Source organism: Cupressus sempervirens, chromosome 5 (genome assembly GCF_028749045.1).
Source record: "Cupressus sempervirens isolate cs-2001-9-10 chromosome 5, ASM2874904v1, whole genome shotgun sequence".
Taxonomy (NCBI): Eukaryota; Viridiplantae; Streptophyta; class Pinopsida; order Cupressales; family Cupressaceae; genus Cupressus; species Cupressus sempervirens.
This window is the reverse complement of record NC_143122.1, coordinates 944,404,752-944,427,605: the sequence shown is the minus strand read 5'-3', so window position 1 is coordinate 944,427,605 and position 22,854 is coordinate 944,404,752. Positions and strand designations below refer to the sequence as shown.

The 22,854-nt window shown below is 36.3% G+C and overlaps 1 protein-coding gene across 2 annotated transcripts in view; it reads right to left on the bottom strand.

Moving 5' to 3' along the window:
- NOF1 (U3 small nucleolar RNA-associated protein) overlaps positions 1-22,854 on the bottom strand; it is a 341,291-nt gene that overhangs the window by 67,537 nt on the left and 250,900 nt on the right. For both annotated transcript variants that reach the window (XM_089833039.1, XM_089833040.1), the window contains exon 19: positions 17,163-17,234. In XM_089833039.1, coding sequence (XP_089689165.1) covers positions 17,163-17,234 — 72 coding nt within the window. The remainder of the gene's footprint in view (positions 1-17,162; positions 17,235-22,854) is intronic.

The following is a 22,854-nucleotide window of genomic DNA, read 5'->3' as shown; positions in this document are numbered from 1 at the left end:
TAAGTCACGAGTCTTCTTAGTGGCCTCTTGTAATGTAGTTGGGTCATGCCCCTTGACCCAACCCCTCAAGGGATTTGAAAGTCTATCCATAAATAGCACTACTAATCTCCTCTCTAATATGTCTGTAACCAACACAACTAACCTCTGAAATTCACTGATATATGTCTCAACTGATCCCCACTGCTTGAGCTATGCCAATTCTTTTAACTGTGACTCAGGATCTTTGGTATCAAATCTCTTTATGCGTATCTAAGTGAACTCCTTGTAAGATGTGATTTGATTATGCCCCAAGTTTACCATGCCATGGTGCCACCACTCATGTGCTGAGTCATCCAAATGAATAGCCACATACTTGATAGCCTCCTCCTCAGGCATCAAATTCAGCTAGAAGTATGTATCTACCTTTTGCACCCAAGCTTGTGTAGTCATCTTCCCTGAGGCATCATAATAAGGCAAAGAAAGTTTCTCAACTTTCTTTCTCAACTCAAAGTTTTGATTTCTTCCTCCTGCTCTAGGCATGTGTCTCATCCTCAAGTCCATATTATATCTGAGGGAAATATCTGCCTAAAACTCTAGTCCACTAGCCTTCCAGTCCCTCTTGAACTAATCTTATAACTCGGTAATCTGCGGTTCATTTACTGGTTGAACCAGATCTCTGGGTGGAAAGGTGGGTAAAAGAGGTCTTGAGCATGCTATCCAAGTTGGGTGTGCAACATGTCTAAAATTATCAGCCTCATTCCCATTGTTGCCATATACATTATTATTACCATTAATGTTATTCTCAAGACCATTGTTGTTGCCTTGGCCTCCATTATTATCATTGCCCCCATTACCATTGTTTGCATCACTCGGATTAATATTTACGCCCCTCTGTCTAGCCATAAGTTGCAACATCATATCCATTCTCCTATTCTGCTAATGTTGCATACATTGCCCCTCCTCTAACGTACCTAGTAACCGTTTGAACATTACCTCCTCCTGATCTGGTCTGGCATTCCTACCTCCGCCTAGTCCTGTATTCTTGTCATCTCAGTCACCCATACTGCTTTCTTATTCAAAGAATATCTCTTTTGTGTCTGTATGATCGGATTCTATGTCCACCTGCATAGATGAACTAGACTACTCACTCTGTAAGTCCGAATCTTTGTTGCCTTGCTCTGGTATGGCAGAAGTTAATGGACTCTGTCGCATGCTCAAACATACATTCTTAACCTATTTTATTTCTGACTTTAGTGTTTTGACATTTCGTCAAACACTTTTCCCTCTATCTGGCTGTTCCAAATTCCCTGTAAGGCTTCCACAGGATGGCAGGACTTAAAGCTCTGATACCATTGTAATAACCACCCCTTTTTTTGTTTTTTGAGGATACTTGCAAACTACTAAGTATTATCAGTTAGAGTGTTATTTTCAACATGGCATTTTGACAAACACTTCTCAACATACAACAATAAGTATGCAAAGTCTAGAAGCTCCATATTTGCTAATAAAATATTGATTTTGCAATAGAAATGTTTACATACAACTTCCTTATAGGCTACAACAAATAGTCAGACTGGTATTTAACAATTACAATGCCTAAAATGAACAGTACAATGGAAGGAACCTATAAGTAGTGATCTATAGATGAAATGAAAGTGTCCCAATTTTTAACCAGCAAGGGTGGGCAAGAAAACTCAATGCAACATTGTTCACGCATTGTAGCAACACTATACATGACACTGTAGCAATTTCACTATTCACGCGCACTGTAGTGAAACACTATTCACTCACACTGTAGCAAAATCACTATTCACGGGCACTATAGCAAAAGCACTATTCACGCGCACTATAGCAAAATCACTATTCATGGTTGCATGACCTAAACATCAAAGCTCTTAAATCATGTGTAAAACCACCAATAAATCCCAATGTGTTTCTTAAATGAAAACACTCGATAATCCTCCTAACTGTGTCTTTCAACAACAAAGAGAATGCTAGCAAAGAGGAGTTTCGTCCTCCAAGCTCAACAATTAGATTTCCCAAAAAATCCAATAGCATAATAATAATATCATCCAAGCATGCCCCAACTCATTGCAACCAAGAGAGTGTAAAGCCCCCCAAGAAGTCGACTTCATTTGCATAAGCAATGTGGGATAAATGGGAAATACCTTTTTAAGACAACTTTATAATAAAGTGACTGAATTGATAAGTCTTTTATTTAATTATCACTTTATAATAAAGTAAAATTAATTTTGGCATTAAAATCACATAAGAGTTGAACTTAGAATACCATGTATGATAGCTCATCAGAAAGAGCTCAACCAAATCTACCAAGCCAAACACCTAAAATTTCCATATCACTTGACTCTCATTGACATACTAAAGTTAGTAACTCCTGAAAATATTGCCAAATAAGCTCCCTAACCACTTCATTAGCCTACGGAAGCTCCTGTCATAGGCTAATCTATTGACCCTGATGGTCACATTAAGTAGGGGACATTACATGTTCCACTCTGCTAGTGGATCAACGTTCTCTAATACAATAAGAGATGTATTAGTGCCCAAGAACTGTTTGTGACGAATACAAAGGTTGTAGTGAACAAACACAATATCACAAAACGTTTTCACTGCCAAGCTATTGTGCTTCTTCGAGTGTATATGCTCAAACAAACTCCAATTGCATTTGCATCCTAAAGCACTAGATGGCTGGCTCAAGATACGAATTGTAATCTTCTGTAATTTTTGCACCTTAGTACTAAACACCTCCCACCATACATCTCAAACAAGAAAATTTTAAATCAATTCGATAATTTTGACTACATCAATCTAAATTGGTCAAAGTTAGAAATTAGAATTTGGAACCTTAAATTTTTTACCAGGCATGAGTTATGGTTCAGGTTTTCTTGCATAAGTCTCGTACAAATAGGTCTCCTTGTTCTCTCTTATACATTTCTATCTCACAGGCTATAATTGTTCAAACTATTTCATCAGGTAACATTCTCTCTATAACATCATAGAGATTACTCCACAACTCGTCATTCACCTTAAAACATGGGCTGAATTGGTATGCCGGATTAAGGAAGTGGGCAACTGCATGTATAGATCTATGAAGTAGATTGTGCCATCACCTATCAATAACATCTCATATGAGAGCATATTTATCCCAATTTCCTGCATAAAAAGATTGAATGACTTCTTTCACCTTAACCGTGCCCTCATAAATGTATCCCATTGAGGACTTCTCTCCATCAACAATGCATACAAAAATAATATGAAGCTCTATGAATTGCAATCATTGTGAAAGGTGAAAAGATTAAGCTTTATGTTTTAAGTTTTGTTTTTAAAAATAAACCACAAAAAAAAAAAAGTGTTCAACAAAAATGATGAAATGAAATGGAAATGAGGACAAAAAGAAAAATTGCCACCGCAATCCCCTTGGTCAGTTGCCAAAAGCCACTCACATCAAAAACCCGATCAGCCATCTCAGCCCTGCATTGGCCTTCGCATATGACAATCATGTCCACTACTGACATAGAAACATGCCTTTCAAACAATCCTTTGACTTAAGAGAGAATTTGTTGCAAATCTAATTAATCCTGGATGAGACAACTCTTTTTGCTTGGTGTGTTGCTTCATAAGGTTAAGAACCCAAGTATGATTATATATGAATTTACAAATATTCCTTCCTTGCTCTACATATGTTTTTATCCAAGGAAGCTTACCAAAATCCTCCAACATGAGGTTAATGCATAAGCAGTACAAGGAGTCCAAAACATGTGGCAGTGCCTCTCCATAAGAAGTTTTCCTATAGAAACAGATTTGTTGCATTATCTATGACTTATTGTACCACATTCTCCTCACCCACCTCCTTCAACACTTCGTCCATTACTTCACAAAGATACTCTGCATTTTTTGGTTTCCTTGAGGCATGAATTGATTTCAAAAACACTATGGTACCTAAGGAAAAACAAAGCAATTTAGTACAATGATCAATCAATTTAGTACAATAATCAATTTACAACTAACTTCTAAGTTCTAACTTTCTAAGTACAAAAACCTAATGAGGAGGAAGGAAAATAACGTAGTATTCTATTTCATCTATTAGTCCAACACTCAATCGTGATAGTGCAACCCTTCATCCTCCATACTTTACACTACTCAATTTCAACTTTTATATCAGTCACTTGTTGAGTCAAAATAGGACCTTTTAGCTTCTTGTTATTAGGGGCTTTGAACCCCAAACCACAAACAGTAACAAAATCTATCACAATTTGTCAATAAGGAGACCTAAAAGAAATTAAATAAACAAATAAGTATACTTATTAGTATATTACTATAAAGTTTTTAAACAAATTAAAAAATCAAAATAAGCATATTCTTGAGTCTTGAAAGCAAAATAAGTAAGACATACAAATTTATAACTACAATAATAAGTACCTTATTGCATTAAATGGAAGGTGGTTGTAGAGAAAGAAATCTCCAAGCGTCGTTTTTGTTTGTTCATGCTTCTCCTTATTTCAACCCATGCCCACAAACAATGGATGTGCACCTGGAGTTGTGCATGGAACAAAGATGGAATCTAGTGTGGATTTTTGCTAACAAACCCGAGGCCCAATGCTCACACTCGTAGAAGCAATAGTACTAGTAGGTGTAACTGAAGATTCATAACTTAAAGAGCCCTCTTTGGCTAAGTATCTGATTTCTTCATGTTGCTTCTTTCCTAATTATTCTTTCTCTTGAGATGCCTCTAAAATAGCTTGCATATCATGTATGACATCTTGTGTTGCTACTTTGCATGGTTTAGCATCATGCATTAGTATATGTCCATGGTGATATTTCAATCTCTTAATGCCTCCTCCATTACATGTTACCATGTAATGCCAACATGTAACAACTAATTTTTGTCCAAGGATGGCATATTTCCAAGCCCTATCCCTTGATACTATTAGAGTAGTCTTTAATGCTCACTGTTGTAGTTTATTGTAAATATTAGAATGTCTCTAATATTTAGGTGTAGTGTAGAATAGAATGTTTCTATTTTATTCTAATCTCCTTTTGTATATATTCATCGTTTTGATCTCTGTTTAATCAATAAAATATTCCGCCATTTACATTTGTAACATGGCATCACAGCACTAGGGTTTCAGAATAAAAAGTTTGTGAATTCGTGGAAAAACGTCTGTGTTTTATTTCAAATCTGCCAAATCATGTCTCTTCTTCTGAGCATCTGAAATACGTTGGAACTACCTCTGTTTTTGGCTCCAAATCGCGTCTCATCCTCTGCTATGAGTGTCTGAAATATAAATCTGCCGTTTTCTCAGTTCGACTGCAAATTGCGAGCTCCTAAAACACGATTTTTAAGTCGAAAAACTCGCGGTTTTGAGGTAAAGTCATTGTTTTTTTATATGTTACCTTTGTTGTCTCAGTAATAAAAAAATGCCCCCATTCTGCAACTAAAATCGGCCATTTTCTCTGCTAATTCGTCCTCCATAACTGCCAACTACGGTTTTCTTCGAAACCCTAGCTTTTAACCTCAGATAAATTTTCTGATCTCATATTCTTGGTGGGTTTCTCGAGATCTCAAATGGGTCTTCATCAATATTTTATGGGTGTCTTTTTTTTTTGTGCCTCGATTTTCGAGCCAACGCATCCAGATTTCGACATTTTATTTTTGGGTTTTTCGAGCTCTTTTCTGGGTTCTCCAATTTTTTTTGGGTTTTTAATTTTCTCACCTCGAAGTTTGTGCCATTTGAGATATTCACACGTTATGAACATCTGTATCAGCAACATCAGAAGTTAGACTCAATTCAATAACAAGCCAATGCTGCCCAGCACTCAAAGCAGAAAGAATCTATCTATCATGCCTTTATGGACAACATACCTACAAATCATGCGAAATCTTCTGCCTGGTACATCGATTCTTGTGCCTCCTGACATTTTACTCATAGGCGTGATTGGTTTGTTGAATTCACTCCCTATTCTGATTCAGTAATCTTTGGAGGCGGTGAAGAATACAATATTGTCGGCAAAGGCAATGTTCAGATTCAATCTTGAGGAAGAAAACTCATGTTTCTCAATGTATGTTATGTTCTTGGCATGAAACATAATCTTCTGTTTGTTAGTCAAATTATGAAGCACTCTCCTTAGTTGGATGTCATCTTCAGTTGAAATAAGTGTTCGATTATTGATCGTGCTTCTCGCACTACCCTTGCTATCGATCTTGAGGATCATGGTATTTATAGACTTATAGATTCAAGAGATTCTCTTGAGCATGCCTTCATCGCTGAATCATCCGCTCTCAGCAGCGTCTGGCATCAGCGATATGGTCATCTGAACATGCAATATCTAGCACAACTTGCTCGGGATAATTTAGTCCATGGCCTACCTAACATCCAGACCCAGAACCATTGCGTTTGCGGAGCTTACCAAGCAGGGAAGCAACATAGGACACCATTTAAGAAGGGCGAATCATGGCTGGCATCTAGAGTGCTACAGTTGGTCCACGCTGATGTATGTGGTCCTACGAATACTTCTTCTATTTCCGGGAATAGGTACTTCTTACTCTTTGTGGATGATTTCAGTCGCAAAATGTGGGTATATTTTCTTAAGCAAAAATCAGATGCTTTTCCTGTATTTCAGCAATTTAAAGCTCTAGTAGAAAAAGAGTCTGGTTCCTCCATCCGTACTCTTAGGAACGATAATGGGGGGGAATTTTGTTTTTCTGCTCTCTCTGCCTTCTGTACTACTCATGGCATTAGACGTCAGTTCACCACACCTCACACTCCTCAGCAAAACAGTGTTGTAGAGCGTTGAAACCGTACCATCACAGAAATGGCTAGGGCTATCCTAGAACATAGAAATGTTCCCAGAAAATATTGGGCAGAAGCAGTATCCACAATAGTCTATCTTCTTAACCGTTCACCCACCCTTGCCGTTAATCATAACTTCTGAGGAAGCCTAGTCTGGTCGCAAACCTAGGATCAACCATTTGAAAGTTTTTGGCTCTCTAGCATGTATGGATTCCTGATGCCAAACGCACTAAGTTGGATTCCAAAAGCCAAAAACTTATGTTTACAGGATATAGTCACACACATAAGGCCTACAGGCTGATTGATGTAAATACTGATTGTTTAATCTTCAGTCGTGATGTTGTGTTTGATGAGGAACTCGGACCATTTCCGCTCTCTGACTCTCCACCGCATTTTGAGATTCAGTCTTCAGCAATCTCTAACTTGGGTTCTTCTATTTTACATGAGTCATCTGATGCTACTGATACACCACCTCAGCCACCTCCTGATAATATAGCCCCTGCTCCTGCTCCTCATCCAGCTATTCTGACAGCATTTGATATTGGCTCCTCGACTCTTCGGCCAGAATGGTGGGTTAAAACGATTAGTGATCTTCGTCCTGATGAACTCATTGAGGGTAGAACCTCCAGACATAAGAGCATTCAGCACAACACAGTCAATATAGCTCTTATGGCCAACATCCATAGTATCCCTGAGCCCCAAACATATGCAGAGGCCAAAGGAATTCTAGAATGGGAACATGCAATCGATGCTGAGCTCCAAAGTCTTCAAAAGAACCATACCTGGGTTCTTTCAGATCGTCCTCTTGGGAAGAAACCCATCAGCTGTAAATGGGTCTATAAGGTCAAGTACCATGCAGATGGTACCCTGGACAAATACAAAGCCAGACTTGTTGCTCGAGGATTCACCCAGCGTGAAGGCATTGACTATGAGGAGACATTTGCTCCAACAGCCAAGATGAGCACTATTCACATTCTTCTTGCCATTGCAGCTCAGTATGGTTGGAAAGTTCATCAGATGGATGTGAAGAGTGCTTTTCTCAATGGTGAATTACAGGAAGAAGTCTACATGACGCAGCCCCTAGGTTTTAAGGTTGCCGGTTCAGAACCAAAAGTATGTGAACTCCAGAAGGCCATCTATGGTCTTAAATAGGCTCTTAGGGCTTGGTACATAAAGATTGATCAGTACTTGGTTACTCAGGGATTTTAGCGCAACCCGTCAGATAGTAATCTATATATTAAACACTCTGGTAATGAAATTCTTTTTCTTGTTGTCTACATAGATGATCTAATCATGAGTTCAGAACATTTGATTTCAGATATCAAACAGGATCTATGCAAAACTTTTGATATGACTGATCTTGGATTGCTTCATTATTGTTTAGGTATTGAAGTTTGGCAAACTGACAACAGTATTTTTTTGTCTCAGTCCAAGTATGCCAAAAATTTGCTTGACAAGTTTTGAATGCAGGATTGCAAACCTGCCACCACTCCTATGGAGACTAGTCTGAAATTATTCGCACAATCTGATTCTCCTCTTGTAGATGAAACACTCTTTAGGCAGCTAGTAGGTAGTCTCATCTATCTTACTACTACTAGACCTGATCTCAGTTTTGCAGTCAGCTACATCTCTCGGTTCATGACCAACCCCGAGACTGATCATTGGATTGCAGCAAAATGTGTGTTACACTATGTACAGGGTACTTCAGATTATGGTCTTCTTTACACAGGGAGTACTACTCCTCAGCTCAGTGGATTCACCGATTCTGATTGGGCCGGCTCAGTTGATGACAGGAAATCTACTTCTGGTTATGTGTTCAGTATCGGATCTGCAACAATTACCTGGACCAGTAAGAAGCAACAGGCACATGCACTCTCCTCTACAGAAGCAGAATATAGAGGAGTTGTCAAGGCAGCTTGTGAAGCAGTTTGGCTCCATCAGATGCTTGCAGATATGCATATTTCTCAAGCAGGTCCAACTTCTTTGTTTGCAGACAATCAGGCAGTACTCAAACTTGCCAAAAACCCAGTGTTTCATGAATGAACCAAGCACATAGAGCTTCATTGCCATTATATCCGACAGTTAGTAGAAGATGGATCTATTCAGTTACTCTATGTCCCTACCTCAGAGAAACCAGCAGATATTTTCACAAAACCCCTTGGTCTTGACAAGTTTGTTAAATTCAGGGGATCTATTGGTGTAGTAAATAGATTGAGCATTATAGGGGGGTATTAGAATAATTTTTAATGCTCACTGTTGTAGTTTATTGTAAATATTAGAATGTTTCTAATATTTAGGTGTAGTGTAGAATAGAATGTTTCTATTCTATTCTAATCTCCTTTTGTATATATTGATCATTTTGATCTCTGTTTAATCAATAAAATATTCCGCCATTTACATTTGTAACAGATACTACAACAAGATCTATATCACAATTACATTTAGGCCTAAATCCACGACCCTCAATCTAAGACATTATGTTATTGCTGCTGCCATATATCATAAATAAATAAAATAGACATCTACAATATAGAAAATCAAACTTAGAAACACTTGGGCTGCTTACTTTTCAAGTTTTTCATCAACATTAAACGGAACAAATCTAAACACTAGAGCAAATGTAAACAAACTGGAAACAAAAAAAAGAATCATGAATTGAAAAATTTACAAAACAAAAAATAAATGTAAATTACCTCCTCAAATTTACTCAAAATCAAAAAACAACTCAAGTTTGTAGAAGCCTCCTCCAAATGTTTATTTTAACTCCTCTCAATGCTTAGATCCAAGCTAAAAAGTGACCCAAACAATCAGCAATCGATATATGAGAGCCATCCAATTTGCTGATTCATTTCCTAAAACCCCAATACTCATCTATCAATACATTTTCCCCTCTTAATTGTGTTTGCAAGTAATAGGCTGGCATTTTTAGGTCTTAGATATGGCATACATACTATAAAAGTCAAACAAAAAATGTTTAATTTTTCTTTCTTTTTTATTTTTCGCTGATGGCTATGTTAAACCAACAACACTCACCAGGTTCATGGAAACTTGTCAAAGACTCGGTCAACTCTTAGGCAAGAGGCCACTAGCCTCTAGAAGGTTGCCTCACTTCGAGACTCACAAAGTCTTGTAACATTGCTTTTGGAGACATGCAAAAGTTTATATTGATCATATAAGAATCAATGCAAATTTTTGAAGTAACAAGTTAACTAAAATTATAGAAGGTATAGGTTAATTATTATCATCATGTTGAGTATTGTCTTCATGTTGAAAACTACTGGTGGTATCTCCCATAAAGCGGACTAGGAGACTGCTCCCTGAAGTGGCATATTATAATCAAGTGCTTACAGAAATTTTCATATCATATTCTTAGACCATGCAAGTTATTTCATAATTGCTTCACTTAAATTTGTTGTTCTTAGTAGATTAGAAAGATCATTATAAATTTCTGAATTAATATTAAGTATATAATTGCTCAAATTTCATCATCTTTTTACTTTGACAAATGAGGTAACAGATATTTATTTTTTGATCTTTCACAAACCATAAAATTGTTCTTTTATTGTTTTGGAGATGTCCAATTCTATAAAAGAAAACCACTCTATTTGTTGCAATGCTTTCAAATTTGATAGTGTTGTTTTAAATTTTTAATACCTGGTTTCAGAACTTTATGATTACACTTTGTGATATGGCACTACTTCTTTGGCAAAAAAAATAGTGAAACTCTTTGAATCTGCTTTATAGACAATTTGTTATATTTTGTACCGGCTACATGCAAAACATTGTTTACTACTTCATATTGATTGCCTTCTTGGGAATCACAGTTATAAATTTTTGGAAATTGATATCGCAATACGATAGTATAAAATAAAACAAAACATTTAAAAAAATTTAAAATGTTTATTTTTTACTTTATTGCTCAGTTGATCATGGTGGAGTCTTGGCCAATAGATTCTTTGAGCCAGGAGAGTCCATCTACTATGCGAGTCTTGCAAAACTTTGCCAAGACTCGATAGAGTAAAAGTCCAAAGGCCAAAAAACTCTGGAGTCTAACTCATCTTGGGACTCACAGAGTCTGACGAGTCCTGTAACACTAATGTAAATGCATCCAAAACTCCTAAAAAAGATTCATGCATTCACTTACTAGATTCTCATACCCGCATCCACATTCGTATCTAAATCGATAACTTACGTATTAAAATATATATTTAATTCTAAAAAATCTTGTCTCGTAGTAATAGTAATATTTAAATAAAATATATTAATCAATAAAATTAAATATAAGATTTTAATAATAAAACGAAAAAATATAGAAATAAATTAAGAAATACAAAATTAAAAAAGCTAAATGATATAATATAATATATAATAGATATAATAAGAATAAAATTTGAATATAACGCAATTAGACTTAGTTAAGTTAATGAACGGTCAAAAGACATGAAAGGAAAAATTGACTCCCTACAACATGAGAAATAAAAAAGGGAGAAGAAAACTTCATTTGGGAAGAGAAAGCAATAAAAGAGCATGGGAATTCCTAGTTACTAGATTTGTGCCCAAGAGGCTCTGGGCAGGATCCATTTTTTTTCCTGTAGGTCCGTATGGATCTGCGGACTACAAATACGGATGAATCCACAGTCAAAAACAAGGATCCTGCACGAATCCATCACAAATCCACGCAGATCCTTACAATAAACAACATGAATCCGTCACAAATCCACACGAATCTGTCATGAATCCCCAAGGACCCACAAGCCAAACTTGGAATAAATATATATAATGTCTATATATATATATTGTCATGTCCCCATTTTGGAGGCAATTTGATTTAATTAATTTAATTAATTAGGTTGTCCAAAATAATGAATATTTTATGAGGATGACTAATTAATTATTTTAATTAAATAAATAAATGGTATTAAGTTAATTATTTATAAAGTTATCAAATAAATAAATATTAAAAGGTAACTTTATATTTAATTAATTTAATAAAGTGACTTGAATTATAAAATATTTTATAAAGTCAATTAATAGATAAAATAAAATAATGTTCTAGAAGCTTCTGGAGAAAGTGGAGGAAAAAGAATAAATAGGCACCCTGGGCTTCATTCTAATCATCCAGATTTGTTGTTGTTGATGTTGATGTTTGTTGATGTGCATTGTGGAGCCTAGGGTTTCTGCAATAGTCACAACTGGCCATTGAGAACGAAAACTCTCAATTGGTACGCAATTTTGAGGTTGTGAAATATCACTTGAATTATTGCAGCTAGGAGGAAGATACTTCAGTCTTCTATTTGTGCTACATTGAGAAAAAATATTTGTGGCCATTGAGAACGAAAACTCTCAATTGGTACGCGATTTTGAGGGTGTGAAATATCGCTTGAATTATTGCAGCTGGGAGGAAGATACTTCAGTCTTCTATTTGTGCTACATTGAGAAAAAATATTTGAGTACAAAAAGCAAGTTGAAAAAGCTGTTCGAAAAAGCAGGCCGAAAAAGCAGTTCGAAAAAGCAAGCCGAAAAAGCAGTTCGAAAAAAGCAGGCCGAAAAAGAAGGTCCGGAAAAGCAATCCAAAAAAAAAAAGCAATCCGAAAAAGCAAACTCGAAAAAGCAAAGAAAATTATTATAGCCATCTACAATCAGGGGCGACAGCTAAAGAGGCACGACTTGGGCACTTGAGGAGGTTATTTTCTGTTCAGTGGTATTGCAATACATCTATTCTCTAAGGCGACTTCATATGCCAGGTCTGATGTGTATTTTCATAGTTGCCTTTCACTATAGAGTGCTGTTGTAATTGTCATTTCGTATCAGAGCTATCATTCATTAATAGATACATCATTCATTTTTACATTCCTCACAATGGTATCAGCAATCCATGGCTTTAGTTGTATTTAATCATGCATGTGATTAGCGTATTGCTGTAGGGGAGTATTGAAGTTAGATATTTAGTGTTGCATTAGTTTTCATTGGCAGCTGTAGGTGCATATTACTTTACCAGCAATCATCATATTTTGATATCTTTGTAAATGCCAAGAGTCTTGGCTAACTTAGTATGAATATTGTATTGGATACTCATTCTCAATCAAGGAGATACAATTGCTGGTCATTAATAGTTGTCCTTGAGCGTTAATATATCATTTTTTTTATCAGCCAGTTAGCTTGCATACCAACTATTTGTTAAAATACCAGTTGGCTGTAGGTGATCATTTTCATGATTAGAACTCATATATGCATTCACTATTGCCAAAATTAGTTGCATATTTATGTTAGGTCATTGTTTAGACAATTTGGAGTCTTTTGTAAGCATTCTCTTTGAGGCAAATCCAAACAAAAATCACTGCAGCAATCTGAAAAGTTATATCAGTCAGAGGACCCTTGCTTGCAAAGTGTTTGACAAAATGTCAAACAACTGAAATATAAAGATTTTTGGTGTTTAAAGAAGTTATATATATACTAACGAATCCTAATAGGAAAAATAAAAAATCGTGAATCCATGAATCTGATTCACGTACCGACTCGGATTCATTTCCCGAATCAATAACTCAGTGAGAATTAATAAATGGTTGTGACTCAAGGGCAACAATGATGAAAGGTTGTGACTCTTCCGAAGGACAGCCATGATGAAGAGTTGTGACTCTTTTAAAAGGTGATAATTCGCAAAGATGACTCTTCCAAAGGATACTAATCTGAAAATTTGTGATGCTTCCAAAGGGGCACCAATGATGAACTATTGTGAGTCTTCCAAAGAGTAAAAATGTTGAAGAGTTGTGATTATTTTAAAAGGTGCTAATTATGAAAGGTTGTGATTCTTGCACAAGGCAAATCATGAAAAGTTGTGACTCTTCAAAAGAATAATAATTGTAAAAAGGGTGTCACCATTGCAAAGGGAAGACATGATGAAGAGGTGCAACTCTTCTCCACATTGGAAGATATAAAGGGAGGATGTTTCATTTTAGGGACGGGGAAGCGAGGGAAATTTGGAGGATAATATATTACTCTCACAAGCAACAATGAAAAGTGGTGACTCGACTCTAATGAAAGGTGGTGACCTTTTCAATAAAGTATATTTCATTCCAAGCCAAAACGGAGCAACAAAAAAAGATTATTATTCATTTTTTAAGGAAAAAAGGAAATGTAGAAGGCGATCCCAATAGGGGGCATTACAGGGATATCAAAGCATGATCCTACCATCCTACAGGGTAAAATATGGAACGAGAATTTTTCTGATCAATAAGGATACAATATAACACATACAAGACAATATCAAGAAATTGCCAAGAAAGGTCAATATAGATAATCTTTTCATGATATAAGTTATGAAGAATAATCAATAAGGAATAGTTTTCAAGGAAGAAAGAATTGTATAAAGACAGCTAAAGATGTGATAGAAACTAAGCCATGTTGTCAAACTCCTAAAAACTAACACTTGTTGATAGTTCAGAATGCATAGCTATCATAGCTAGAAAGAAATATCAATGAAGCTACCAATACTTTTCAGAAAATATTATTCAAAGAAGGGTAAGAGGAGCAGATATTTAATATATGGTGTATCTTGGAAAACAAAAGACAGTAACTAAAACATGGAATCACAAGACCTTTCCAAAAGAATAATTTGAAAACAATAAAACAAGCAGCTACAACAGCTTATACTAGAAAGCTTTCTAAAACTGTCAGCATATACATATGCATATGGGTTATCCCTTCCCAAGTATTCTTCAAATTCATAGGAAACAAAATGCAAGAAGAAAACTAGAATATTATAGTGCAACAAGCAAATTTGAAAATGAAAATAAATCGAGAAATTGCTATCAACATAAGTTCAAATGTTGGTTATACACAAAATGGTAAATAGTTAACCTAATGCGAAGGAAGAGTTCACAGGCATATTTGAAGTCCTTCTATCAAACTGGTCAGACCTACGAAAGTTTCAAGGGAAGTTGTGTAAATGGAAAAGAAGATCCTAGCAAATTCAATTAGGACATTCTTCGTAAGAGTCAAGAGAGTAGATCAGGAGTATTCTTAAAGAGTAATGAGACTATATCAAGAACATTCAATTGAGTGCTGCAATTCAAAGAACAAATTAAGGGTTAGGAAGAGAAAAAGTCACTACCAAGGATTATAACTATAGTTATGTCCTAAAGGGGTATCCAAAAGGCTTGAGAAGTGATAAAATCTCTACCAAGGATTACTTACAAGGATGGATATGTCCTATAAGGGTATCCATAAGGCCTAGGAAGAGATAAAGTCTCTCGAAAGGTTTATAAGGATGGATACGTCCTAAAGGATATCCATAACGGTTGGGAAGAGATATAATCTCTTCCAATGATTATAAGGATGATTACACTAAAGTATAGGGTATCCATAAGGCTAGGGAAGAAATAAAGTCTCTCCCAAGGATTACAAGGATGGATATGTCAATTATTGGATATCCATAAGACCTTAATGAGAGAGAAGACATGAGGAGATGGTACCGTATTTGAAGGATCGCTCTAGGTTAATAATGAGATAACAAGAACCCCAAAAAGTCCTCCCACAAGGGCTAGGAACCCAATCACGGACTCTCCCATAAGGATTGCAAAGAGATAAAGTCTCCCAAGGATTGTAAGGATGGATATACCAAGTAAAGGATAACCATAAGTTCTTAGTAAGAAAAAAGTCAAAATAAGACATTGATATAGCTTGAGGACCATTCTACAATAGGCATATAAGGCAACAAGAGCCCCAAGAGGTCCTCCTTAAGATCATGGAACTTGATTATCAACTATTCATCAAGGCTCATAGTAGAACAAGCCAATACTTATAAAGGGAAACCCTACACTAAACCAGAAATGTTGTATAGTTTGAATTATTCCTAGTATTTTTAATAGAATATTACAACCTTCAGATTTGACAAGTTTATACTGTAAGTATATTGCATTTCTAAAGTCAAGTGGAAATTATCATTTCAGGGTCGTTCGATTGGATATCGGAGTTACATGGTATGAGAGCACTCAAACCAAAGGTTTGCAATTCATAAGGACAAGCAATTTTGGGGAATGGTGCACTGTAATGTCCCCTTTCTAAAATAGGATTTAATAAATAATAAAAGTAAAAAGACTAACGAATTAATGATAATAAGCTATAATGTAACTTATTATTCAATTAACTATATTAATCATATACAATGAAAGAAAACCTACCAAATAAATAATAATATTAAAATACATAATCATAAAGATAAATCTACCAAATAAAGAAATAAAAATATAATATATCATTAATGTGATATATATATATAAGGCAAGAGCCTACAACACAATGGTAATTTGTGAGCCTCTCACGTGAGAGGCTTTGGGTTCGAATACAATCAACACATAAAATAAATAATTACACCACATAACAATAATGAATCTAGGCTTCAATCGTTTACTGATAAAATATATATATATATATATACAAGATAAAAATAAAATATAAATATAAATAAAGAAAACAAAAATTAATATATAAAATCTTGGTAAAGTTAATGACAGGTCAAAAGAAATAAAAGGAAAAGTTGTGACTCCCTTAAACATGAGATATAATAAGAAAGATGAAAACTTCATTTGGGGGATGAGAAAGGAATAAAAGAGTATAGGATTTCATAAAAGGTTGTGACTCTTTCAAAGGGGCAACAATGATGGAAGGTTGTAACTCTTTTGAAGGGCAAACATGATGTGAAGGGCCCGGACGCTTAAAAGAGGTAGTAATTCCAAAAGGTTGTCTCTCTTCCAAAGGGCAGTAGTCTGGAAAGTTGTGATGGTTTAAAAGTGGCAGCAATGACGAAATATTGTCTCTTCCGATAGGTAAGAATGATAAAGGGTTGTGATTCTTTAAAAGGGTGGTAATTACAAAAGGTTGTGACTCTTCGAAAGGGCAAAAATAATGAAAGGTTGTGACTCTTCAAAAGAATGGTAATTGTAAAAAGGGTGTGACCATTGCAAAAGGAGAGATAATGAAGAGGTGTAACTCCTCCCCATTGGAAGATATAAAGGGAGGATGTTTCACTTGAGGGACAAGGAAGAGAAAGAGATTTGGGGAACATTAAAATGTGGAAGTGGTGACCTTTTCAATAAAATATAAATGAGATTTCATTCTATGCCAAAAAGGACGAACAACAATACAAGATTATTATTCAAATATTGAGAGCAGGTCAAAGTAATAGGTGATACCAAACAGGGACATTAAAAGTCACCAACAATAAAAGATAATTCTTTTGTCACAACAAGACACGGCACCTCAGAGACATTATTCTCCTCTTAATAATGAAAAGAATATTGACCTACACTAAATATATGGTTTCCATGTAGTGTTTCCACAACTTAAACATTTTATGGTGATTGTACAGGTACTAACCCTTTTAGTGAAAAATTCAAATCGCCTATCATCAACATCTAACACTGAACTGGAATCAAAATGCTCATAAACCTGCAACATAACAGACAAACATAACCAATTAAGAAATTCCGAGACCTCAACTAGAGATTAAAACTCTGCATTTCACTCTTCCATGGATTTTGCACTGTAAAAAGCAAATAAACTAGATGTTTGGTTACAAGATAACTGAATCATGGTTTTCATATAAATAAAAACTGTGTAAAGTAGCATAACTAAAGGCAAAGATTTCATATCTACCATACAATGAAATAACTATTACTCCCACAAGATCCTCATAGAACAAAAGGAACACTTAATTTGTAATTGTAAACAGCAACCTTGTTACTCATTGAATCATTCAAAGATGTAGAAACATATTTTTAAAAATGTTATAGCATAATACTGACAGGACATAAAATGGCATGAAAAAAGTATTTCCACTTGCCTCATTTTTACTGTTGCATAGATTCAAAACATTCTTTGCATTTTAGTTTATCAATCATAAGGGAATCAACCTCGGGAACTGACATAACAACAAATCACAAAACATATAAACTGATAAGAGAAACATATCTTACATTATCCCATAAGTCAGCCCAGTTTCATGACAATTTTGGTTCAAATTATGCTCTTCTGTCCTATTAGTGATTATAATTATTATGAAAGGGTTAGTAATTATACGAGTGAAAGAAATACAAACTCGCTAAGCATTTCACCTATTAAGTTGGAACTAATTTGGGTGTTAGTGTGAAACAGGATTCTTTGTGATCATAAAGAAAACAGTGACAACTCCTCATCTGGCTGAAGACTGTTGTGTGCATTCTAACACTCTTGTTTTAGTAAATAGTTGGACTGTTTTAAAGTATGGCTAAGGTATAGCCAATAACAGTTAATAACTTTTTTTTTGTTCTGATCTGAAAATAGTGGCCTATGGCTAGTATGAGGCATCTGGTTTTGTATCCAGATATAAATATATGGTTATATAGTATGGATGGGTAATCAGACTTGCACTCCTATTCTGCACTCCAGGTGTCATTGTTATGTATATATATCTGTGTGTATGTGTGTGTTTCCAATAAATACAAAGCATATATATCGAAAATCAGAAAACACAAGAATTCAAAACACATGCGTCTTAGCATTTCTTTTAATGTCTATTTTTGGTATGTCTACGTAGTTGATGGAGTTATCATAGCGACCCTCACGAGCTGACAGGGTGTTTTGGACGTCTTAGCTGTGGACTTACTATTTTTTAGTAGGTTTATTTCAGCAATTGCTATTTTTGGCAATGCAATGGGTGGCTTCAGCAGTTGGTCGTCACCTGCAGTTAATAAAGTAATAAATTGCATAAGCTCCTATTTATTTATTAATCATTGAGTGCATTATTATGATAATGTTTATATTATTATAATAATGACTTTAAGAGATATTTCTTAAAAAGCGTGTTGGAAAGTTTCTAGTGTTGAGTTGTTTTGGGAAACTTCCACAATTTCTGAAGTGTAGTTTTAAGGAAACTTTGCCCAACGAAAGCTTATAAATGAGAGCTCATTTCATTGGGAAAAACATACTTGAAAAATATATTTGTTTTTTGTGCCTTTGTGGCTTTTTCCTCATTTTTGACCTGTAAGCCCTTGCTGAAGTATAAGGGTCTCATCTAAGAAGTTTTTGGCAATTGTGCTAAAGTATACAATTGGCCAACATGTCCTACTGTGAATTCTATAGCTAAGGTATCGCAACTGGTGCTGAAGTATGCAAGTGTTCGAATTCCTCCAACTGTCTTACTGTGTCTAAGTGGGATTAAGTACTAAGGTTATTGTTTGGGTGAGTTTAGGAAAATTAATGCTATTGCTGAAAATCAATAGGGATCGATTTGAGGGCTGACTTTGCAAGGAGTCAAAGTCTGGTAGTGTAATTGTGAGAGTAACGCCTGGGAGTTACAAGAGACCAGAGTGTCATTCAATTGAGGGTGTATGTTTTCCATTTGTCAACCTGCGTTTGCAATATACACAAGCCACTTCACATTTTATAATTTACGGCTAGGTATAGGGCACATGTCTAAATTGTTGGGTTGTATTGAGACAATTGTGGCTCGCACAACTCATCCAGCTCATTGCGTTTGGTGATTCGAGGACTACTGCAGGTGGCTGGGAAACAATTAATTGTCTGCGATTTATTATGTGGAGACCACTGAATCATTCAAGGAGTTGCAGTTTGGTTTGGGGTGTGGTCGACAACCTGAAGAAGGCCGTAGCAAATTGGTGAGGATCTGCAACTTGTGTTTGGGGCTGAATTCTAAATCATTGTTGTGAGGTATGCATTGTTAGGAGTTGTAATTCCTCTCAGAGCAAGGTAATGGATGGACGACTTGCCAACCAATTACAATCCAGGTGCTTATTAGTATTTGTAAATCTGATTAATGCTTAAGAGAATAAAGTGCAATGTGGTTTAACTTCCAGTTATAGTCTGATTGTCCATATTGGCATTATAAATTCTTTGAAGTTATTGATGCTTTTAAAAAGCTTGAATTCAAAAATTATTAAATTTCATAAAATCTCAAAAAATATAAGTTGTGCATCAGCGTTTAAACTAGAAGCTAGTCAGCATTTTTACATTTCTTTAGCATAGCCAGTAGAGCCAGCCAGGCTCCTTACAATGGTTGCTCAGTTTGATGAAATGTCAAACAACTGAGTAGTAAAGAAAATTGGTGATTGTCTAAGCTATATCTAGTTGGGATTATTACAATGGTATTAGAACGGTTTCCTACTATCCTGTGGGGTAGGAAATTCCTTATTATTTCAGATCTATTGTTGTATTGGGAGGGAAGAGCACTCTCGCATTTTCCAGCTATGGATAGACATAGGAAAACAAGTAGTTTCGAGAGCCGACGGAGTAGAGGGGAAAATAGCGAGAAAACAAATGTTTTCAGGGAGAGTACGGAAATACTTAAGCTAGATCAGAAAAGGTTGGAGGCAAATATTATCAGATCCAGTGATTGTTGATAGGGCTGTGAGATAAAGTTTTTAGTAGATCAGCACCGAGGATGCAAGCAAGAAGGCTTGATTTTTGCCCGGCAGGTGTTCATGATGTGGACGAGCTTATGTTTAGTACAGCGGTCACCAATCCTATACATACTCATGATGATGGAGTTTCTACACAAGGACAAGTGGATGGATCAGTGCCTACAAAGGAGAGCAGCATTGAGCATTAATAGATTGAGGATTCTAGAGTTGATGTTGTGGATAGTGTAGAGGCAAATGAGGCAATTGTTACCACTAATTGTTTGGACTCTCTTGAGGAAGGGATTGTTATTGGAGACTGTCCAAAGAGGGCGAGCTCAGATTTATATAACAATTGTCACAATGTGGAGGTAGCAGGCTTCTCAAATGGGTCGGATGAGGACATCGAGCTATCCTGCTATGATACTTGTGACATGGATGTTACAACGGAGTCAGTGGATGTTGGTTTATGCTTAAGCATTATTGATTCTCAGCATGACATTGAGTCATCTATGCAAAGCAAGGTGATAGCAATGGGGGCTCTATTAGGAGATGTGGATACAGGCATTATGGATACCTCTGATGATTCGTTTGAGGATGTTATGAGCTGCAGCAGGTCTGGTATTCCTTACTAGATGCTTGGTGATGAATTTAAGGAGCCTTTGAATGGGTCCCAGGATTGAGATTTACATGGTCTTACTGTTGAGGGGGGATTAGAGACATGCAAGGAGTTCGATATAGCGAGAGCTTTCACTTGTTTAGGTGGTGTTGGATGAGATATTGAGTAGTTGTATGTCAGTTATTGATGTGTGCGAGAGTGGTAGCACACATGACAATTTCGATCTTGTGATGAGCTGTTCAAATTCAGATTCCTATCAAAATGAAGTTAGCAAGACAAAGAGCTTACATAGGAGTCAGGAGTTTCAGAGACATCATGTGACCAGTTAGTTGAAGGTTAGCGATAGTGATATCCTCTCAACTCTTGAGCATTATGATGTTAATTGAATCTCATTGGGGTCTCATATGGTAGATGAGAACGATGATAGTTGTCTTTCCCTGGCAAAGGTTCACCCACTTCGAGAGGCTATCACGATCTTGAAGCATAATAATTCTCAGTTGGTAGCTGACAAGGATTACCTTCTAGAGTGGGGTAGCACCAGTTATGAGACGTTGTTAGGGAAAGAGAAGGTTGTTGAGCTCACCCACAAGCTTGAGGTGATTGTAGACTCTCTCTAGTATACTCAGTTGGCTCTCCAGGACTCCCAGTCACGTTTGGATGAAGTTATCGTGGAGTTGGAGCAACTTCAATCCACATCGGCCCCAGATCCAGTTCAATTACACATAGTGGTGGTCGGTGGTGAATTTACTTTCACGGGTGGGGATGATGGATGGAGGTGATGAAGCAGATACGTCTATCCAAGATATGAGTGCAGTAGTCATAGGGAGATGAGAGTATCAGTGTGGGACTACAGAGTGATTCCTATTGTGCTAGGTTATTGAGTAGTTTACATGACAGTGGTGAACTCTTCGGAGTGATGTGTGCCAGTTCTTGACACTACTCCCTCTTCTCAGAGTTTAGGTAGGGGATCACTTAATGTGGAGACATGCTCTCAAGGAAATTTGTTTGCTTCTACTAGAAGCATATCTATTATTTTATCTGATACAACTGATAGCATTGGACAATTGGCAATGCCACAATTTCAGAGGGATCAATTATGGATTCCAAGGAAGCAGACTAATGCTTCCCATAATTTTTAATGTACAAAATCTTTCAAGGAGTATCTATTGGTGAGTGTGGATTCACAAGAGGGACCATACCGTGCGTATAAAGGTAATCTTATTTAGGTCTCTCATGGTATTTGGAGGTTGGTGAGAAAGATTGTAAAGATCTTGACTATGATGCTTCCCTACAAGGATTGTGATCAGCTTTTTTGAAAGGGTTGCCTAGGATTCTGCTCAACTAGTAGTCCGAAGTCATCTCTTGATTGACAAGATTGGGGCTTTTTACCAGCATTACACAATGACGAGTGCTAATCATTTCGCTTTTGACCCACTAGTAGAGGATTTTCTTTCACGTCGGTATGGGTTGGCTCCAATTTGATACCATCCATTATGGAATGGGTTAGCACCATCTTTTGCAAATGGGATTGGCAACTGCTAGTTAGACCACTTGCAGCATCTACATACCTAGGAAATCTTAGCAGAGGTTGGAGTTAGAGGCACTTTTTAAGGTATCTATGGTTGTTACCATCTCCACAAGGTAGTTGGGTGCGAGTGTCAATTAGATGGGGACTTAGGTGTTGAGAAAGTTGGTGTTTGAGTTGGGTTGAGTTTCAATGTGTTGTTTACTTCATCAATGGCTACAATTAGTTTCCAAATGATTCTATTATTGATATCAATTATTTGGGTGTGATGCTACAAGAGTCAGTTGTGTGTGACAGAGATATTATACAATTTGACCCTTGGGATCTAGGTGGAATGTGGTGTTCATTTTGTTGTGGGATTGCTTGCGGACAAGCAATCTTAGGGAGGGAGGACTGTAATGTCCCCATTTTTAGCAGGTTTCTACAATTGGCTAGGTAAGTTTTGAAGGTCTCACTTGTGGAACTGCTATTTTTAGCAAGTCTATTTGGGCAGTTGGCATATTTGGTAGTCCAATTGGTGGCACTGGTAGT